At 43.0% G+C, this 15050-nt stretch overlaps 3 protein-coding genes across 8 annotated transcripts in view; 2 read left to right on the top strand and 1 right to left on the bottom strand.

Moving 5' to 3' along the window:
- DKK3 (dickkopf WNT signaling pathway inhibitor 3) overlaps nucleotides 1-15050 on the bottom strand; it is a 413056-nt gene that overhangs the window by 270652 nt on the left and 127354 nt on the right. The gene's annotated exons all lie outside the window — the stretch shown is intronic.
- Nucleotides 1-15050, top strand: part of MICAL2 (microtubule associated monooxygenase, calponin and LIM domain containing 2) — a 264685-nt gene that overhangs the window by 144806 nt on the left and 104829 nt on the right. For all 5 annotated transcript variants that reach the window (XM_069740179.1, XM_069740178.1, XM_069740180.1 and 2 more), the window contains exon 16: nucleotides 2102-2251. In XM_069740179.1, the coding sequence (XP_069596280.1) occupies nucleotides 2102-2251 (150 nt within the window). The remainder of the gene's footprint in view (nucleotides 1-2101; nucleotides 2252-15050) is intronic.
- On the top strand, nucleotides 4258-12918 carry LOC138649635 (streptococcal hemagglutinin-like). Its single transcript, XM_069740187.1, has 5 exons — nucleotides 4258-4377; nucleotides 5980-7095; nucleotides 7919-8020; nucleotides 9570-9704; nucleotides 12718-12918. Exons 2-5 carry the CDS (start codon nucleotides 6208-6210, stop codon nucleotides 12895-12897), a joined length of 1305 nt encoding a protein of 434 aa, XP_069596288.1. The 5' UTR covers nucleotides 4258-4377; nucleotides 5980-6207; the 3' UTR covers nucleotides 12898-12918.

Genomic DNA, 15050 nt, shown 5'->3' with positions numbered 1-15050 from the left:
TATGTACAAGAATATAACTACTATAATGCTGCTCCCTATGTACAAGAATATAACTACTATAATACTGCTCTTATGTACAAGAATATAACTACTATAATACTGTTCCTATGTACAAGAATATAACTGCTATAATACTGTCCCCTATATACAAGAATATAACTACTATAATACTGCTCCTATGTACAAGAATATAACTACTATAACACTGCTGCTATGTACAAGAATATAACTACTATAATACTGCCCCATGTACAAGAATATAACTACTATAACACTGCTCCTATGTACAAGAATATAACTACTATAATACTGCCCCTATGTACAAGAATATGACTACTATAATACTGCCCCTATGTACAAGAATATAACTACTATAATACTGCCCCTATGTACAAGAATATAACTACTATAATACTGCCCCTATGTACAAGAATATAACTACTATAATACTGCCCCTATGAACAAGAATATAACTACTATAACACTGCTCCTATGTACAAGAATATAACTACTATAATACTGCTCCTATGTACAAGAATATAACTACTATAATACTGCTCCTATGTACAAGAATATAACTACTATAATACTGCACCTACGTACAAGAATATGACTATTGTAATACTGCCCCTATGTACAAGAATATAACTACTATAATACTGCTCCTATGTACAAGAATATAACTACTATAATACTGCTCCTATGTACAAGAATATAACTACTATAATACTGCACCTATGTATAAGAATATAACTACTATAATACTGCCCCCTATGTACAAGAATATAACTACTATAATACTGCCCCTATGTACAAGAATATAACTACTATAATACTGCCCCCTATATACAAAAATATAACTGCTATAATACTGCCCCTATGTACAAGAATATAACTACTATAATACTGCCCCTATATACAAGAATATAACTACTATAATACTGCTCCTATGAACAAGAATATAACTACTATAATACTGCCCCTATGTACAAGAATATAACTACTATAATACTGCCCCCTATGTACAAGAATATAACTACTATAATACTGCCCCCTATGTACAAGAATATAACTACTATAATACTGCCCCCTATGTACAAGAATATAACTACTATAATATTGCCCCTATGTACAAGAATATAACTACTATAATACTGCCCCCTATGTACAAGAATATAATTACTATAATACTGCCCCCTATGTACAAGAATATAACTACTATAATATTGCCCCTATGTACAAGAATATAACTACTATAATACTGCCCCCTATGTACAAGAATATAACTACTATAATACTGCACCTATGTACAAGAATATAACTACTATAATACTGCTCCTATGAACAAGAATATAACTACTATAATACTGCACCATATGTACAAGAATATAACTACTATAATACTGCTCTATGTACAAGAATATAACTACTATAATACTGCTCCTATGAACAAGAATATAACTACTATAATACTGCACCATATGTACAAGAATATAACTACTATAATACTGCACCTATGTACAAGAATATAACTACTATAATACTGCCCCAATGTACAAGAATGTAACTACTATAATACTGCACCATATGTACAAGAATATAACTACTATAATACTGCTCCTATGTGCAAGAATATATCTACTATAATACTGCTCCTATGTACAAGAATATAACTACTATAATACTGCTCCTATGTACAAGAATATAACTACTATAATACTGCCCCCTATGTACAAGAATATAACTACTATAATACTGCTCCTATGTACAAGAATATAACTACTATAATACTGCTCCTATGTACATGAATATAACTACTATAGAATAATTGCAGTTTCTCTTTAAATCTTGAACAGATTCTTTACTGATTTGCTTTTTAATTTGGAGACGTCTGAAATGTTCTCACACTGCTCTGATTATTGGGATTTCCTCCAGATATTAGTGTGTGGAATCTATGGTATGTGGACCGGGGCTGGTAAGAGCCGGTGTGCCTCATTCCATGTTCATTCCTTTGGCGGAGGACTTCATTTCTGGGGTGACTGAACAGGTAAAAGGTTCAGTAGACGCCAATAAGTCGGGTTTCATGTTTTTTGTTTTGCAGGCAGTGAATTTGTCAAGTGAAAGCATCAATTCTGGCACGGAGTGCAGCGACACAAAGGAGGTCATTAATCAGAATAAAGTCAAGTCCATGGCTACTCAGTTACTGGCCAAGTTCGAAGAGAACGCACCAAATACATCATTACGGAGACAGGTAAAGCGGCGCCTGTGTAATAAGTATGTCCTGTTTATCGTCTTAAGACTTCACCATCTAAGGAGAAACTTCGTATAAAGGGAGATTTTCCGGGATAACAGAACCCTCATATATTTCACCCTCAAGCACTTATAGTGGAAAAATTCGGCTACTTTCTAATAGACTTGGGGAGAGATTTATTAAACTTTATGCGCCGATTTGGGGCAGAAAAAAATTTGAGCCTGATTTGCAAAAAGTTTTTTGTTCTTTCCAGATGTCCACCACTCTTATCAGGCTCCTTAAAACACAACGTTTACCCCCTATCCACAGATCAGATGCTAAATGTGTGATCCCTGAGCGGCCAGCAGCTGAGACCCTCATTGATCACAAGAAGGAAAGACTTAATTTTTCCCTTCTTTTACAGCAGTCGTGAGCATGTGCGACCACGGTGGTCGCACATGCTCACTACGATATTAATCACACAGGGGGAGTATTCTCATTATTGATGGGGGTCTCAGTGGGCTACTCACCAGCTTTTATATAACTGTCACCAATTCTGATATATGTCGATTATGAGACAAGCCCTGTAAGACCAACGTAGGAAGCACCAGCTCCTATCCCAGGTCGTGGTGTTTAAGATCTCTTCTTGCTGTCACTGAACAGAAACATTTTTACTTGAAAACCAGTGTATGGCTGACATCTTGAAGCTTAGGATCTGCCACAGTTGTATCCAATGAGTTAAAATGTTAGTCCCGAAATATTGAGTTTTTCCCTAATCCATGGGATACTGGATAACTTGTTGATCTCTGGGTGTCCAACCACTGGAAGCCCCCCATAATCCCAAGATCAGGGTCCAATCCCCTGATCTATGTATGGGCAGATTGTCCAGACTGGATACAGTTGAAGCAAACTCTCAGCTGTGAGAAGTATTAGCTCTTTATGGGGTGTCTCAGTGTCCGATGTTTTTATTTACTGACGAATTGGAAAACAAAGTTTATTAGAAAGTTGCAAAACTTTTCATGATATAACAATTTGGCTTCATCCGCATGAATGGAGACCTGCCTGGTTTCCATCATGCTTTCTGCTTTTATGGTGACGTTCCTCGGGGCTGTGAATCCTCCCAGACACGTGACGTCAGTACAAGGAAGAAGTCACATATCTCTACGTGGGACTTTCCCAAAATCAGTTCTTACACTTCTGATACCTGGAGAGTGATCACACAAGGGCACAACATTTCTGTACATAGCAAAGGAACGTGTTCTATCCACATACATACATTATTGTCTATAGACCCCAAACATGGAGGTTTGTCCAAGCTTGGTCCAACTCGCTGACATAACGTCTCCTTGTACGGTCCGTTTTTAACTACGTGTACCTGTGAATTTGCTTCTGCAACATGATAGAGTATGTAAAAATGGCAGTGTTGTTTCTCTTTTGCAGCTTTGGGTGTGACTGGAGAACAAATCTGATTTTCCAAATCATTAAACTTTTTATATAGTTCGATAGTGTTTTGTGAAAGGGAACCTTTTGGCACTTTTTTTTTTTACATCTGTTAGTAGTGTTATGTAGTGTAGGCACTTGTCTCCCAATAAAAATTATACCTTTGTTGTAGAGATCCGATGAGCCAGTCATGAGAAATCTAGTGTAGAAGCCGTATGCAAATCAGGCTGGCAGTGCACTGGGGGCGTGTCTGTGCCTAGACTGCTTCTTCCCCCAGTGCACTGCCAGCCTGATTTGCATACGGCTTCTACACTAGATTTCTCATGACTGGCTCATCCGATCTGTACAATAAAGGTGTCTTTTTTATTGGGAGATGAGCGCCTATACGGCCGTACCACTACTTCTATAAGTTCACTTTCATTTTTTCCTCCTTGTCATCTACAAATGATGTTTCTAATCTCCATGTGTCATCCCATCCCTCATTGCCTCCCTCCCAGCTCTTCTGCCATCTCTGCTAATCTATTTCCATCTTCTCTGCTGTCTTTTCTTTATTATTCATCTAATTCTGGGGGATAAAAAAGGCCTTAACCCCTGCTGATACCTCCACACCAGAGCTTCCGCCCTGCGATCCTCCTCCTGTTAACCCCCGCTTTGCTAAACTTCCGGACCCACCCCCTTGCCTTGCACAGACTGACCCCAAAAAGCAGGTATGGTGTCGTGTTTGATTTTAAGTGGGTTGAGTTTTTGACTGTAAACAAGGGCAACTGCAACTTGGAGAACTACAACTCCCAGCGTGCCTACAAGTTACCTGCTACTGTGTAAAAAAAACAAAAACACAAGTGTCCTATTTTGATCACAGTTCAAAACATCCTGTCTTATACTCCTGCCGTATCCAGAGCTGCATTCACAGTTCTGCCAATTGCTGATAGAAATTGTTGTCAATTTATCAAAACTTTACGGTCAGAATGGAATAACTGTGAAAATATAATGTGAGCATAATGCTATATTGTAACTGGAAGCCAAAAGAATTCAGCATGGCTTGTGATTGGAGTATAATACATTATTATGAATCAAATTACTCGTTATTTCTTGCAAATTAATCCTGATAGTTAAAAGTAAAGTGTCCCTTTAAGTTGTACCTACCCCTATGCATTCTAGACAGGTTGCAAGTTATCCCTTGCCCCCAGCTATCATGAGAACAGGGTGCAGGATCCCCAAAAATAGGAGGCGCAGAGCCCGTATTGAACGTTTAAGAGGTGCAAAATCAATTCATTGTCTATGGGACTATTTCCGGGAGTCCCGTTGATTTCTGAAAATGTTCTCGTTCCTCACTGTTTTCAGGACCCTTGCTTGCTGTCACTGATTGGAAACATTTTTGTTTGTATCTAGAAGGTGAAATCGCCTCCTGATTGTTATTCTTACACATTTGTGTTTGTTACAATGTATCAATCTTACTTTCTACGATCCATTGTATCAAGCATACACATGTAACCAATGGATTTCTCCATGTGCTGTCATAAAGCAAAGCTCGAAAACAGCAAGGAAGTGGAATACAGAGTAAAATAAATGATTAGGCTTTATATATGTATACAGAACCACTGCCTAAAAAAACAGTTTTAAAACAATACGTTTCTTTTTCTAAGCTTTAAATAACATTTTCTATCCTCCAGCAACTTTGACCAGTTGATTTTGGAAGGTTTTGGGATTAGATTTGCTGCATTCAGAATTTGGATGATTGCAGTAGTTTTCCCCGAGTTCAGGTTGTAACCCTGTATGACTACAGCTGCCCATACACATAAGATAGCTGCCCCATGATCATTCACCTGACCACTCTCTTTCCCGACTGTCCCATCAATATGGACACTCAGCTGGCCGTTTATGTGTTTTCAATAGGGAGAGAGGAAAAAAATGTCGACAGACTCCTCTGGCAGCGACTTATCTCTCCTGAAAATAAAGGATCAGTTGTTGAAATCTCCATCTGCCCAATTCTTCTTTATACTGAAGAGTCGGTAAATCCCACACATATTAGATGGTTGGAGTGGCCCCGCTAAAATTGGGGGATTTCCTACAGTGTGCTGAGGCCATAAGAGACTTACTCCTGGCTCAGTAGAAATTAGAACATTTATATCTATAGAAATATCTTCATAAAGAGAATTCTGTAAATATTTTATCTGTTGGCTAAGCCAGTGCTATAGTACAGCTCAGCTGCAGAATACCAATGCAATAAAGGCATTATTTGAAGCAAAGTGTGATGCATGAGATCTGGTGTAGACCGAGGAACCCTTCTTTTCATTTGCAGTTTTTCCCAGTTTCAGACTGTAGCGAGATCCCAGCAGCTGGTCAGATACCTGACCCAGCCCGCCACAGCTATTGTAACCCAAGGGATTGCCAGGTCTTCCTCAACATCTGTAGCCAGAGAGACTGCAAGGCCTTCTTCCTCTGTGACTGTTCCCAAAGAGACAGCCTGGTCTTCATCTGCTACAGTAAAAAAAGAGACTGCCAGCCTTTCCTCATCTACTGTAACCAGAGATAAAGCTATGCCTTCCTCAGCTACTGTAACCAATGACAGAGCTATGCCTTCCTCAGCTACTGTAACCAGAGACGGAGCTATGCCTTCCTCAGCTACTGTAACCAGAGACAGAGCTATGCCTTCCTCAGCTACTGTAACCAGAGATGGAGCTATGCCTTCCTCAGCTACTGTAACCAGAGACAGAGCTATGCCTTCCTCAGCTACTGTAACCAGAGACAGAGCTATGCCTTCCTCAGCTACTGTAACCAGAGACAGAGCTATGCCTTCCTCAGCTACTGTAACCAGAGACAGAGCTATGCCTTCCTCAGCTACTGTAACCAGAGACAGAGCTATGCCTTCCTCAGCTACTGTAACCAGAGAGAAAGCTATGCCTTCCTCAGCTACTGTAACCAGAGACAGAGCTATGCCTTCCTCAGCTACTGTAACCAGAGACAGAGCTATGCCTTCCTCAGCTACTGTAACCAGAGACAGAGCTATGCCTTCCTCAGCTACTGTAACCAGAGACAGAGCTATGCCTTCCTCAGCTACTGTAACCAGAGACAGAGCTATGCCTTCCTCAGCTACTGTAACCAGAGAGAAAGCTATGCCTTCCTCAGCTACTGTAACCAGAGACAGAGCTATGCCTTCCTCAGCTACTGTAACCAGAGACAGAGCTATGCCTTCCTCAGCTACTGTAACCAGAGACAGAGCTATGCCTTCCTCAGCTACTGTAACCAGAGAGAAAGCTATGCCTTCCTCAGCTACTGTAACCAGAGAGCCACTATTTAGAGAAGAGACAGATGACCCTTCCAGTCCTGCAGAAAGAGAAGACTCTCTCGCCTCTTCCTGTCCTTCCACTCTTGTTCTGTCTGGAATCTTAGAGCGTCTGCAGCTCATTGAAGAAAGGGCTCAGCAGGTGACTGGCCTCTAACAGTTATACAGCATGAGTTTTCATATGGCATGCAATAATAATTTTATATATTTGCTATAATCCTTAATACCTATTTCATCCTCCAAGAGCATACATACATGGAGGCAGTCCCAGGGGGGAAGGAGATCAAGCTCCCTCATTACTCATGGGTGGTGCACAGGCTTAAGAAAGGAGGAGGAAAACTGCCTGAGGATCACACCACCAGCCTGAGTAATGATGGTACAAATCAGGAACGAGGGTCTCATATTTTTGTTTCTTGGTGTTGCCTCTTCTCTATGTACGCTCTTGTTTCCCTATATTCTCCACACCTAACAAAATCACCAAATTTTAAAAGAAATCTTCACCGAAAATATTCGCACGGATTCACTCATGTTGATGCACCCATATAAAGTGATAAATATAATATATGGAAGTGGGTCGCCAGGATGGATGCAGCATGTCGTAATACAGGACCGCTGGACGTTTCTTGTGGTTGTCCGTGCAACAAAGTAGCATGGTGGTGTGGCGTCCTGATAAAACTCTCAACAAGATTGTTGCAGAAACCATTCTGCCTGGCAGCAGTTGCTTCATACCAGTCCTCCGTTTAGGTTGCACTATTAATCAGATTTTTCGAAAATAAATGTAAAATATATTTTGCTTTGTCCTCGCTCTGCATGTGACACCTCGGAGGTCTGTCTGCACTCCAGCATTGCACAATTCTGCATCTCCGCACACTACAGCTGCACTTCCTCGCCACATCTTATCTTTCCTGCATTTCTTTCTCGCTATTTTCACATTTTCTCTCTTTCTCGTCCTCTTCATTTTGCAGAAAAGAGCTCAGGCTTTAGCAATAAGAGATTTTCATAAAAAGAATATTAGAGAGAAAGCAGTGCACTTGGCCTCAATGTTTGGATGTTCGGATATCCCTCAGGTGAATATTCCAGGAGTGGCATGCACATTATTATTATTATTATTATACTCACCCTTAGGTCTGACATTGACCCGGCTGCCAGGTGTCTAACTGATACTAACCGAGATCTTGCTGTGTGTAACAAAAGAAATGAGCTCTTCTAACCGCTAGAAGTGGCGTAATTATGTCTGATCGTCAAATTAGAATGTTTCTAAGCAAAGTTTATAAATAGGTGAAAAATGAATAAAGGTGTAATAGATCCGCATTGAACCCCCTGACTGCTGCATGACATTGTGCTCACCTATATATATACCCCATACATGGAGGCAGCCCCAGGGCGAAGGGGACCAAGCTCCCTCAGTACTCATGGGTGGTGCACAAGCCAAGTAAGGAGGAAGAAACTACATCTCTAGTAGCTATGGAAGTGGAGCTAGGAGCCCTCTCTGGCCATGGGCTGTAGGGCACTGTCCAAGGGATTAGGTCATTGCTCAAGTGCCCGGCTTATAGGGAAATCCATAGGACACTAATTTACCTAAATCCCTGTTTCATTAGATTTATCTATCTATATATCCATCCATCTATCTATCTATCCATCTATCTATTACCTATCTATTATCTATCTATTATCTATCCATCTATCTTATCTATCCTTCTATCTATCTATTATCTATCTATCCATCCATCTATCTATGATCTATCTTATCTATCCTTCTATCTATCTATCATCTATCCATCTATCTATCCTTCTATCTATCAATCTATCCATCTATCTATTATCTATCTATCATCTATCTGTTATCTATTATATCAATCATCTATCTATTATCTATTATCTATCTATTATCCTTCTATCTATTATCTATCTATCATCAATCTATCGTGAGTTAAACTATTATTCCCAAAATATTAAGTCGTCCCCTATCTATAGGATAACTTCCTGATTCCTTGGAATCCTACCGCTGGCACCCCGCACAATCCCAAGGTCGGGGCCCGATTCATCATTGTATTTTCGCTAGTTTTTGACATGAATGACTCTCAATTACATTTTGATTTGCAACAAATTGATGTAAGGATTTGCACCATTTTTAAAGTCGCCTTTTGATATTCAGTTTATTTTCTGATCTTTACAACAACGCGGCTTTTCCAGATGCTTTAGATTAATTAATCAAATGTAAAGTATTGTGTCGTCCATCACAGACTGAATCTCTGGGGCTGTAAGTTGACTGATCAGAAGGTTTACAATGTAAGCGGTCACATGCGTCTATTGGGTGTGTGATGTATGTGGTGTATACAGTATATACGCGGGTGCTGAGTTACATTGTACAGTACAGTAACATGCAGCTTGTGTCTGTTCACACATCACCTAATTTAGTTTTCAATAACCCTATAAGATTTATCTACTGAATTTATCTCACTATTCCTATAAATGAAGCAGACGTGTTGCTCAGGAGCTGGGAAAGCTGGGTGACCGCTCCTTGGCTGCTATATTAGCCTTAGTATTGATGTGTTTGATTTCACATTGTATTTGCACCATGGTTTAATTCTAACATTTCACTTCCGCTCTGTACAGAATAAACTTGTTCCCCTCAGTCCGTCCCATCTTCCATCTAAACTTCCTTTATGTGAACCCCAAGTCTCTGACTCATCTGCTCCCTCGTCTCCATCCATCTCTGACTCCGCACTCTGCGCTTTTCCATCTGACAAGGTACTGCAGTGTGTTGTTTGGTGTCTGTTCATTACTTACCTCGTGTGCGGTGATAGAAAAACACCTCATTTATCATAAACATTACAACAATGGGATTGACTACTTGTCACACTGGGTGAGGGAGAAGCAAGCTGCACAACAACACGACAGTGGGGAGAGGGGGAAGCCCAAACACTAGGGAAGGGGGGAGTGGAGACCCCTAGGCAGATCAAGCAACACCCTTTTTGCCATAAATGTCCCTAAATAGGTTCTGCACCTATCGCCGAGCAGGAACCTAATCCCTGCCTGACCCTAGCGATAGGCCCTGGCTAGAGAGGGGACGTGGTAAACACTAGTCAGCCCCTGCTACAACTGAAGAGAGAGAGTGTGAACGAACAAGGGGATTCACTTAGCCTGAGAAGACCACTGAGATATCATGCCAGCAATCCTCTAAGACTACTCCAAGGAAACACTAGCCGACTGCTAGTACTTCCAACCAGACAGAGGAAAATTGAGCTAACACTCGCACCCTGTTGCAGAAACTGAATGTATTTAAACCTTCAGCAAAGGTGTGTTAATTAGCAGCAGAAGGTAGAAGTAACTGCTGGGTCCTCAAGAAGGTGCTTATAGAGCTAAACGCAATGACCTTCTATAGCTGGATCCAGGATGGCTGTCTGTCACACCAGTGACACTACCAGGGAGAACTACCGAGGGATGGAGCAGGAGGAGACATTAGGTGACCAGGGGACAAAATAAGCAAAGCACTGGCAGATAATATGGCAGTCTATGAGAGATGTCAGAGCACTAGCAAATAAATGAGAGAGACTGTGCAGGATGAAGAGCGTGTACACAGTAACTGTACAAGACAAACAGACTACACATGGTGACTGCACACAGTGAGTGCACAGAGGAAAGAGACTGTACACAGTGAGTGCACAGGAGAAACAGACTGCACACAGTGAGTGCACAGGAGGAAAAGACTGCACACAGTGAGTGCACAGGAGGAAGAGACTGCACACAGTGCACAGGAGGGAGAGGCTGCACACAGTGTGTAAAATGCTGCCGAGCAGTAGTGGCGACCGAGCTGCTGTCCGGTTGCCCTTTACAGTCAAGGGGTGTCCCAGTTCCAGTGTGCTGTAGGGTGTGGGGTGCATCACAGTCACTTGTAGGCTTCCGCTGTCTCCAGGCTATTGTCCTCAGGAGCCGCCACATACAATGCATGGGACACCAGGCTCTTTGTAACAGTCAAACTTTTACTAAACAGTTCAAGTTCATCAGGTGGATACAGTGGGATAGGGCTCAGCAATTCAGACTTCCTTCCTTAATACAACCCCTCTTCGTTTCTTCTGTTCTGCCACACATTCATTCTGGATTACCCCCAAGCCCACTGGCTCCATCAGCATCATGGATTCCGTGGTTCACTCCGAAAGTGCACCCGGGACCAGCCACCTTCCCCATCTAACTCCATGTCCTCCGACCTCATGATGTCAGAAGACAAAGCCCACTCCTTGGTACCTGGCCCGAGCCCTGGGCTGCAGACACTGTTGGCATGTTCATCCGGTATCTCAGGTTGGCCGCCTTCTGCCCTGAAAGTTTGGCCCATGCGGCCCCTAGCAGCCCACCCCACCTCAAGATGACCTCTCCTCCACACTTCACTGTCTGACACTGAACTCCCTCTAACCAGGAGGTGACGCCATTTTCATCTTCTCATCAGCACTAGTGCCCACCCACTGGGCTAGTCCTAACCTCAACCATTTCCTATCTTACAGACTAACCTAATTATCCTTATAATATATTCTATGCTGTCCTAAGCTTATCCTTATGCTCTATTCACATTGTGCATTAACACTTTATACACTGTACATCACCATAACACATTATATCACATTACATTAGACATACGTTACTTCACATATAAAACCGCACAACTGCATTCACTTTGTGCGTCTGTTGTCTTCATGGGGCAGGAACAGGGTAAGACAGTCCACATCCTTACAATAGCCCACTTACAATGACTGCACGAGAGGAAGAGACTGCACACAGACACTGCACGAGAGGAAGAGACTGCACACAGACACTGCACAAGAGGAAGAGACTACACACAGACACTGCACGAGAGGAAGAGATTGCACACAGACACTGCACGAGAGGAAGAGACTACACACAGACACTGCACGAGAGGAAGAGACTGCACACAGACACTGCACGAGAGGAAGAGACTGCACACAGACACTGCACGAGAGGAAGAGACTGCACACAGACACTGCACGAGAGGAAGAGACTGCACACAGACACTGCACGAGAGGAAGAGACTGCACACAGACACTGCACGAGAGGAAGAGACTGCACACAGACACTGCACGAGAGGAAGAGACTGCACACAGACACTGCACGAGAGGAAGAGACTGCACACAGACACTGCACGAGAGGAAGAGACTGCACACAGACACTGCACGAGAGGAAGAGACTGCACACAGACACTGCACGAGAGGAAGAGACTGCACACAGACACTGCACGAGAGGAAGAGACTGCACACAGACACTGCACGAGAGGAAGAGACTGCACACAGACACTGCACGAGAGGAAGAGACTGCACACAGACACTGCACGAGAGGAAGAGACTGCACACAGACACTGCACGAGAGGAAGAGACTGCACACAGACACTGCACGAGAGGAAGAGACTGCACACAGACACTGCACGAGAGGAAGAGACTGCACACAGACACTGCACGAGAGGAAGAGACTGCACACAGACACTGCATGAGAGGAAGAGACTACACACACTTCATCATCCTTCTGTGATGATAAAGACATTTTCCAGACTGTAATTTAATCGTCATATAATGAACCTTCTAAAATAAAAGTTGAGAAATTAACATAAAATTATTACAGAAAGTTGCTGAATTTTTCATTATAAAGTTATGAGACTTTATTAGTATAAGCCCTGATGAGCACTTTTATTACCCTTTTAGTCAATTTTAAGGATGTAATTGAATATAATGTGTTCTTCTGTTGCTTTTGCATTGCACAGATCAATCCCCCATCCCCCGGCTCATCCCATGTTCCATCTACATTTCCTTGTCATGACTCTCCATTCTCTGACCCATCTCCATCATCTTCATCATGTGCTTCTGATCTCTTTCCCCGTCTTTCTCAGCCTAGAAAGGTATCGGTGCCTGGAGACCAATATCTGTGTCTGTTACTGACGTGAAATACATTATAAGGATTCATTCAGACATCAGGATTTTTTCGCAAAAACAACGATCTGAGTTTGATCAGTGTTTGGTCAGTGCAGAGGCGTAGCTAGAGCTTTTGCCGCCCGGGGCTGCTCCCGAGTTTGGCGCCCCCCCCCCCCCCTCCCCCCCCCCCCCCCTGCTCAATACACACAAAGGTACCAAAAATAGTTTTCCTGTTTTGTAGAACTTAAACTGGGCCTAATGGTGTCACCCCCACATGCCAAACCTGTGACTTTTAAATAATTAAAATCAGAGAGAACAAATGACCGCCATACACAACAGAATCCACTATACCAAGACCAATAATATCACATACAGGAAGAAACACCACCACACCATGACCAGACCACATAGGGACCAAATAATACTATATACAAGGGACAAATACCGCCTCACCATGACCAGATCACATATTACCACCACTTGGTGACCAAATAGTACATACAAGGGACAAATACCACAACACCATTTCCAGACCACATATTACCACCACATAGTGACTGAATACTACAATACTGATCAGTAATAAAAAAAAAGCACCATACTATCACCATAAGTGCCATTATACACAGGAGATCTGTACTTAGTATGCAGTGTCTGTGTAGAGGTAATACTGAGATCACTGGTGATATTATACACAGGAGCTCTGCATATAATGTATAGGTACAGTGATCACTGGTGACATTGTACACAGGACCTTTGTATATAGTATACAGTATATAGTGTCAGTGTATAGGTAACACTGACTCACCAGTGACGTCTCTAGATGAAGTCCTTCATCTTTTATCCAGCACAGACCGCCATCATTTCTTCTAGCCAGGACTCGTTTCTGCAGGAAATAACACAGTTATCTCGAGCTCCGCTTGTAGAACACATTACTTAATTTTTAACAACTTCTACATTACACCACGAAGAAAAAAAGGCGATATAGTGTCACTCTGCACAGTAACAGGACCGCCCCCCATTTAAAACAGTATACTCAAAAAAAAAAATAAATACATCACTGCAGTAATAATATCCCTTAATTAGCCCCTATGGTAATATCCCCCATCCTGGCCCCGTTTATCTCATTCCTGGCTCCAGCCATATGTTCTCCCATCCTGCCCTCATGAGTATCCATTCTACCCCATATGATCTCCCCATCCTGCCCCATCAGTCTCCATCGTATCCATCCTGCCCCATGTCTTTCATTCTGCCCCGTGTCTCCAATCATGCCCCGTATCTACATTCTGCCCATGCCTCAAGTCCTGCCCCCAGTGTGTCCAGCATATTACCCCCATGTTGTCCAGCAATCTGCCCCAGTGTGTCCAGCAATCTGCCCCAGTGTGTCCAGCAATCTGCCCCAGTGTGTCCAGCAATCTGCCCCAGTGTGTCCAGCAATCTGCCCCAGTGTGTCCAGCATTGTCCCAGTGTGTCCAGCATTGCCGCCAGTGTGTCCAGCAATCTGCCCCAGTGTCCAGCATTGCCCAGTGTGTCCAGAAATCTGCCCCAGTCTGTCCAGAAATCTGCCCCAGTGTCCAGCATTGCCCAGTGTGTCCATAAATCTGCCCCAGTCTGTCCAGAAATCTGCCCCAGTGTCCAGCATTGCCCAGTGTGTCCAGAAATCTGCCCCAGTCTGTCCAGAAATCTGCCCCAGTGTCCAGCATTGCCCAGTGTGTCCAGAAATCTGCCCCAGTCTGTCCAGAAATCTGCCCCAGTGTCCAGCATTGCCCAGTGTGTCCAGAAATCTGCCCCAGTCTGTCCAGAAATCTGCCCCAGTGTCCAGCATTGCCCAGTGTGTCCATAAATCTGCCCCAGTCTGTCCAGAAATCTGCCCCAGTGTCCAGCATTGCCCAGTGTGTCCAGAAATCTGCCCCAGTCTGTCCAGAAATCTGCCCCAGTGTCCAGCATTGCCCAGTGTGTCCAGAAATCTGCCCCAGTCTGTCCAGAAATCTGCCCCAGTGTCCAGCATTGCCCAGTGTGTCCAGAAATCTGCCCCAGTCTGTCCAGAAATCTGCCCCAGTGTCCAGCATTGCCCAGTGTGTCCATAAATCTGCCCCAGTCTGTCCAGAAATCTGCCCCAGTGTCCAGCATTGCCCAGTGTGTCCATAAATCTGCCCCAGTCTGTCCAGAAATCTGCCCCAGTGTC

Source organism: Ranitomeya imitator, chromosome 9 (genome assembly GCF_032444005.1).
Source record: "Ranitomeya imitator isolate aRanImi1 chromosome 9, aRanImi1.pri, whole genome shotgun sequence".
Lineage (NCBI taxonomy): Eukaryota > Metazoa > Chordata > Amphibia > Anura > Dendrobatidae > Ranitomeya > Ranitomeya imitator.
The sequence above is the reverse complement of the archived record's forward strand: the minus strand, read 5'-3'. Positions and strand labels throughout refer to the sequence as shown.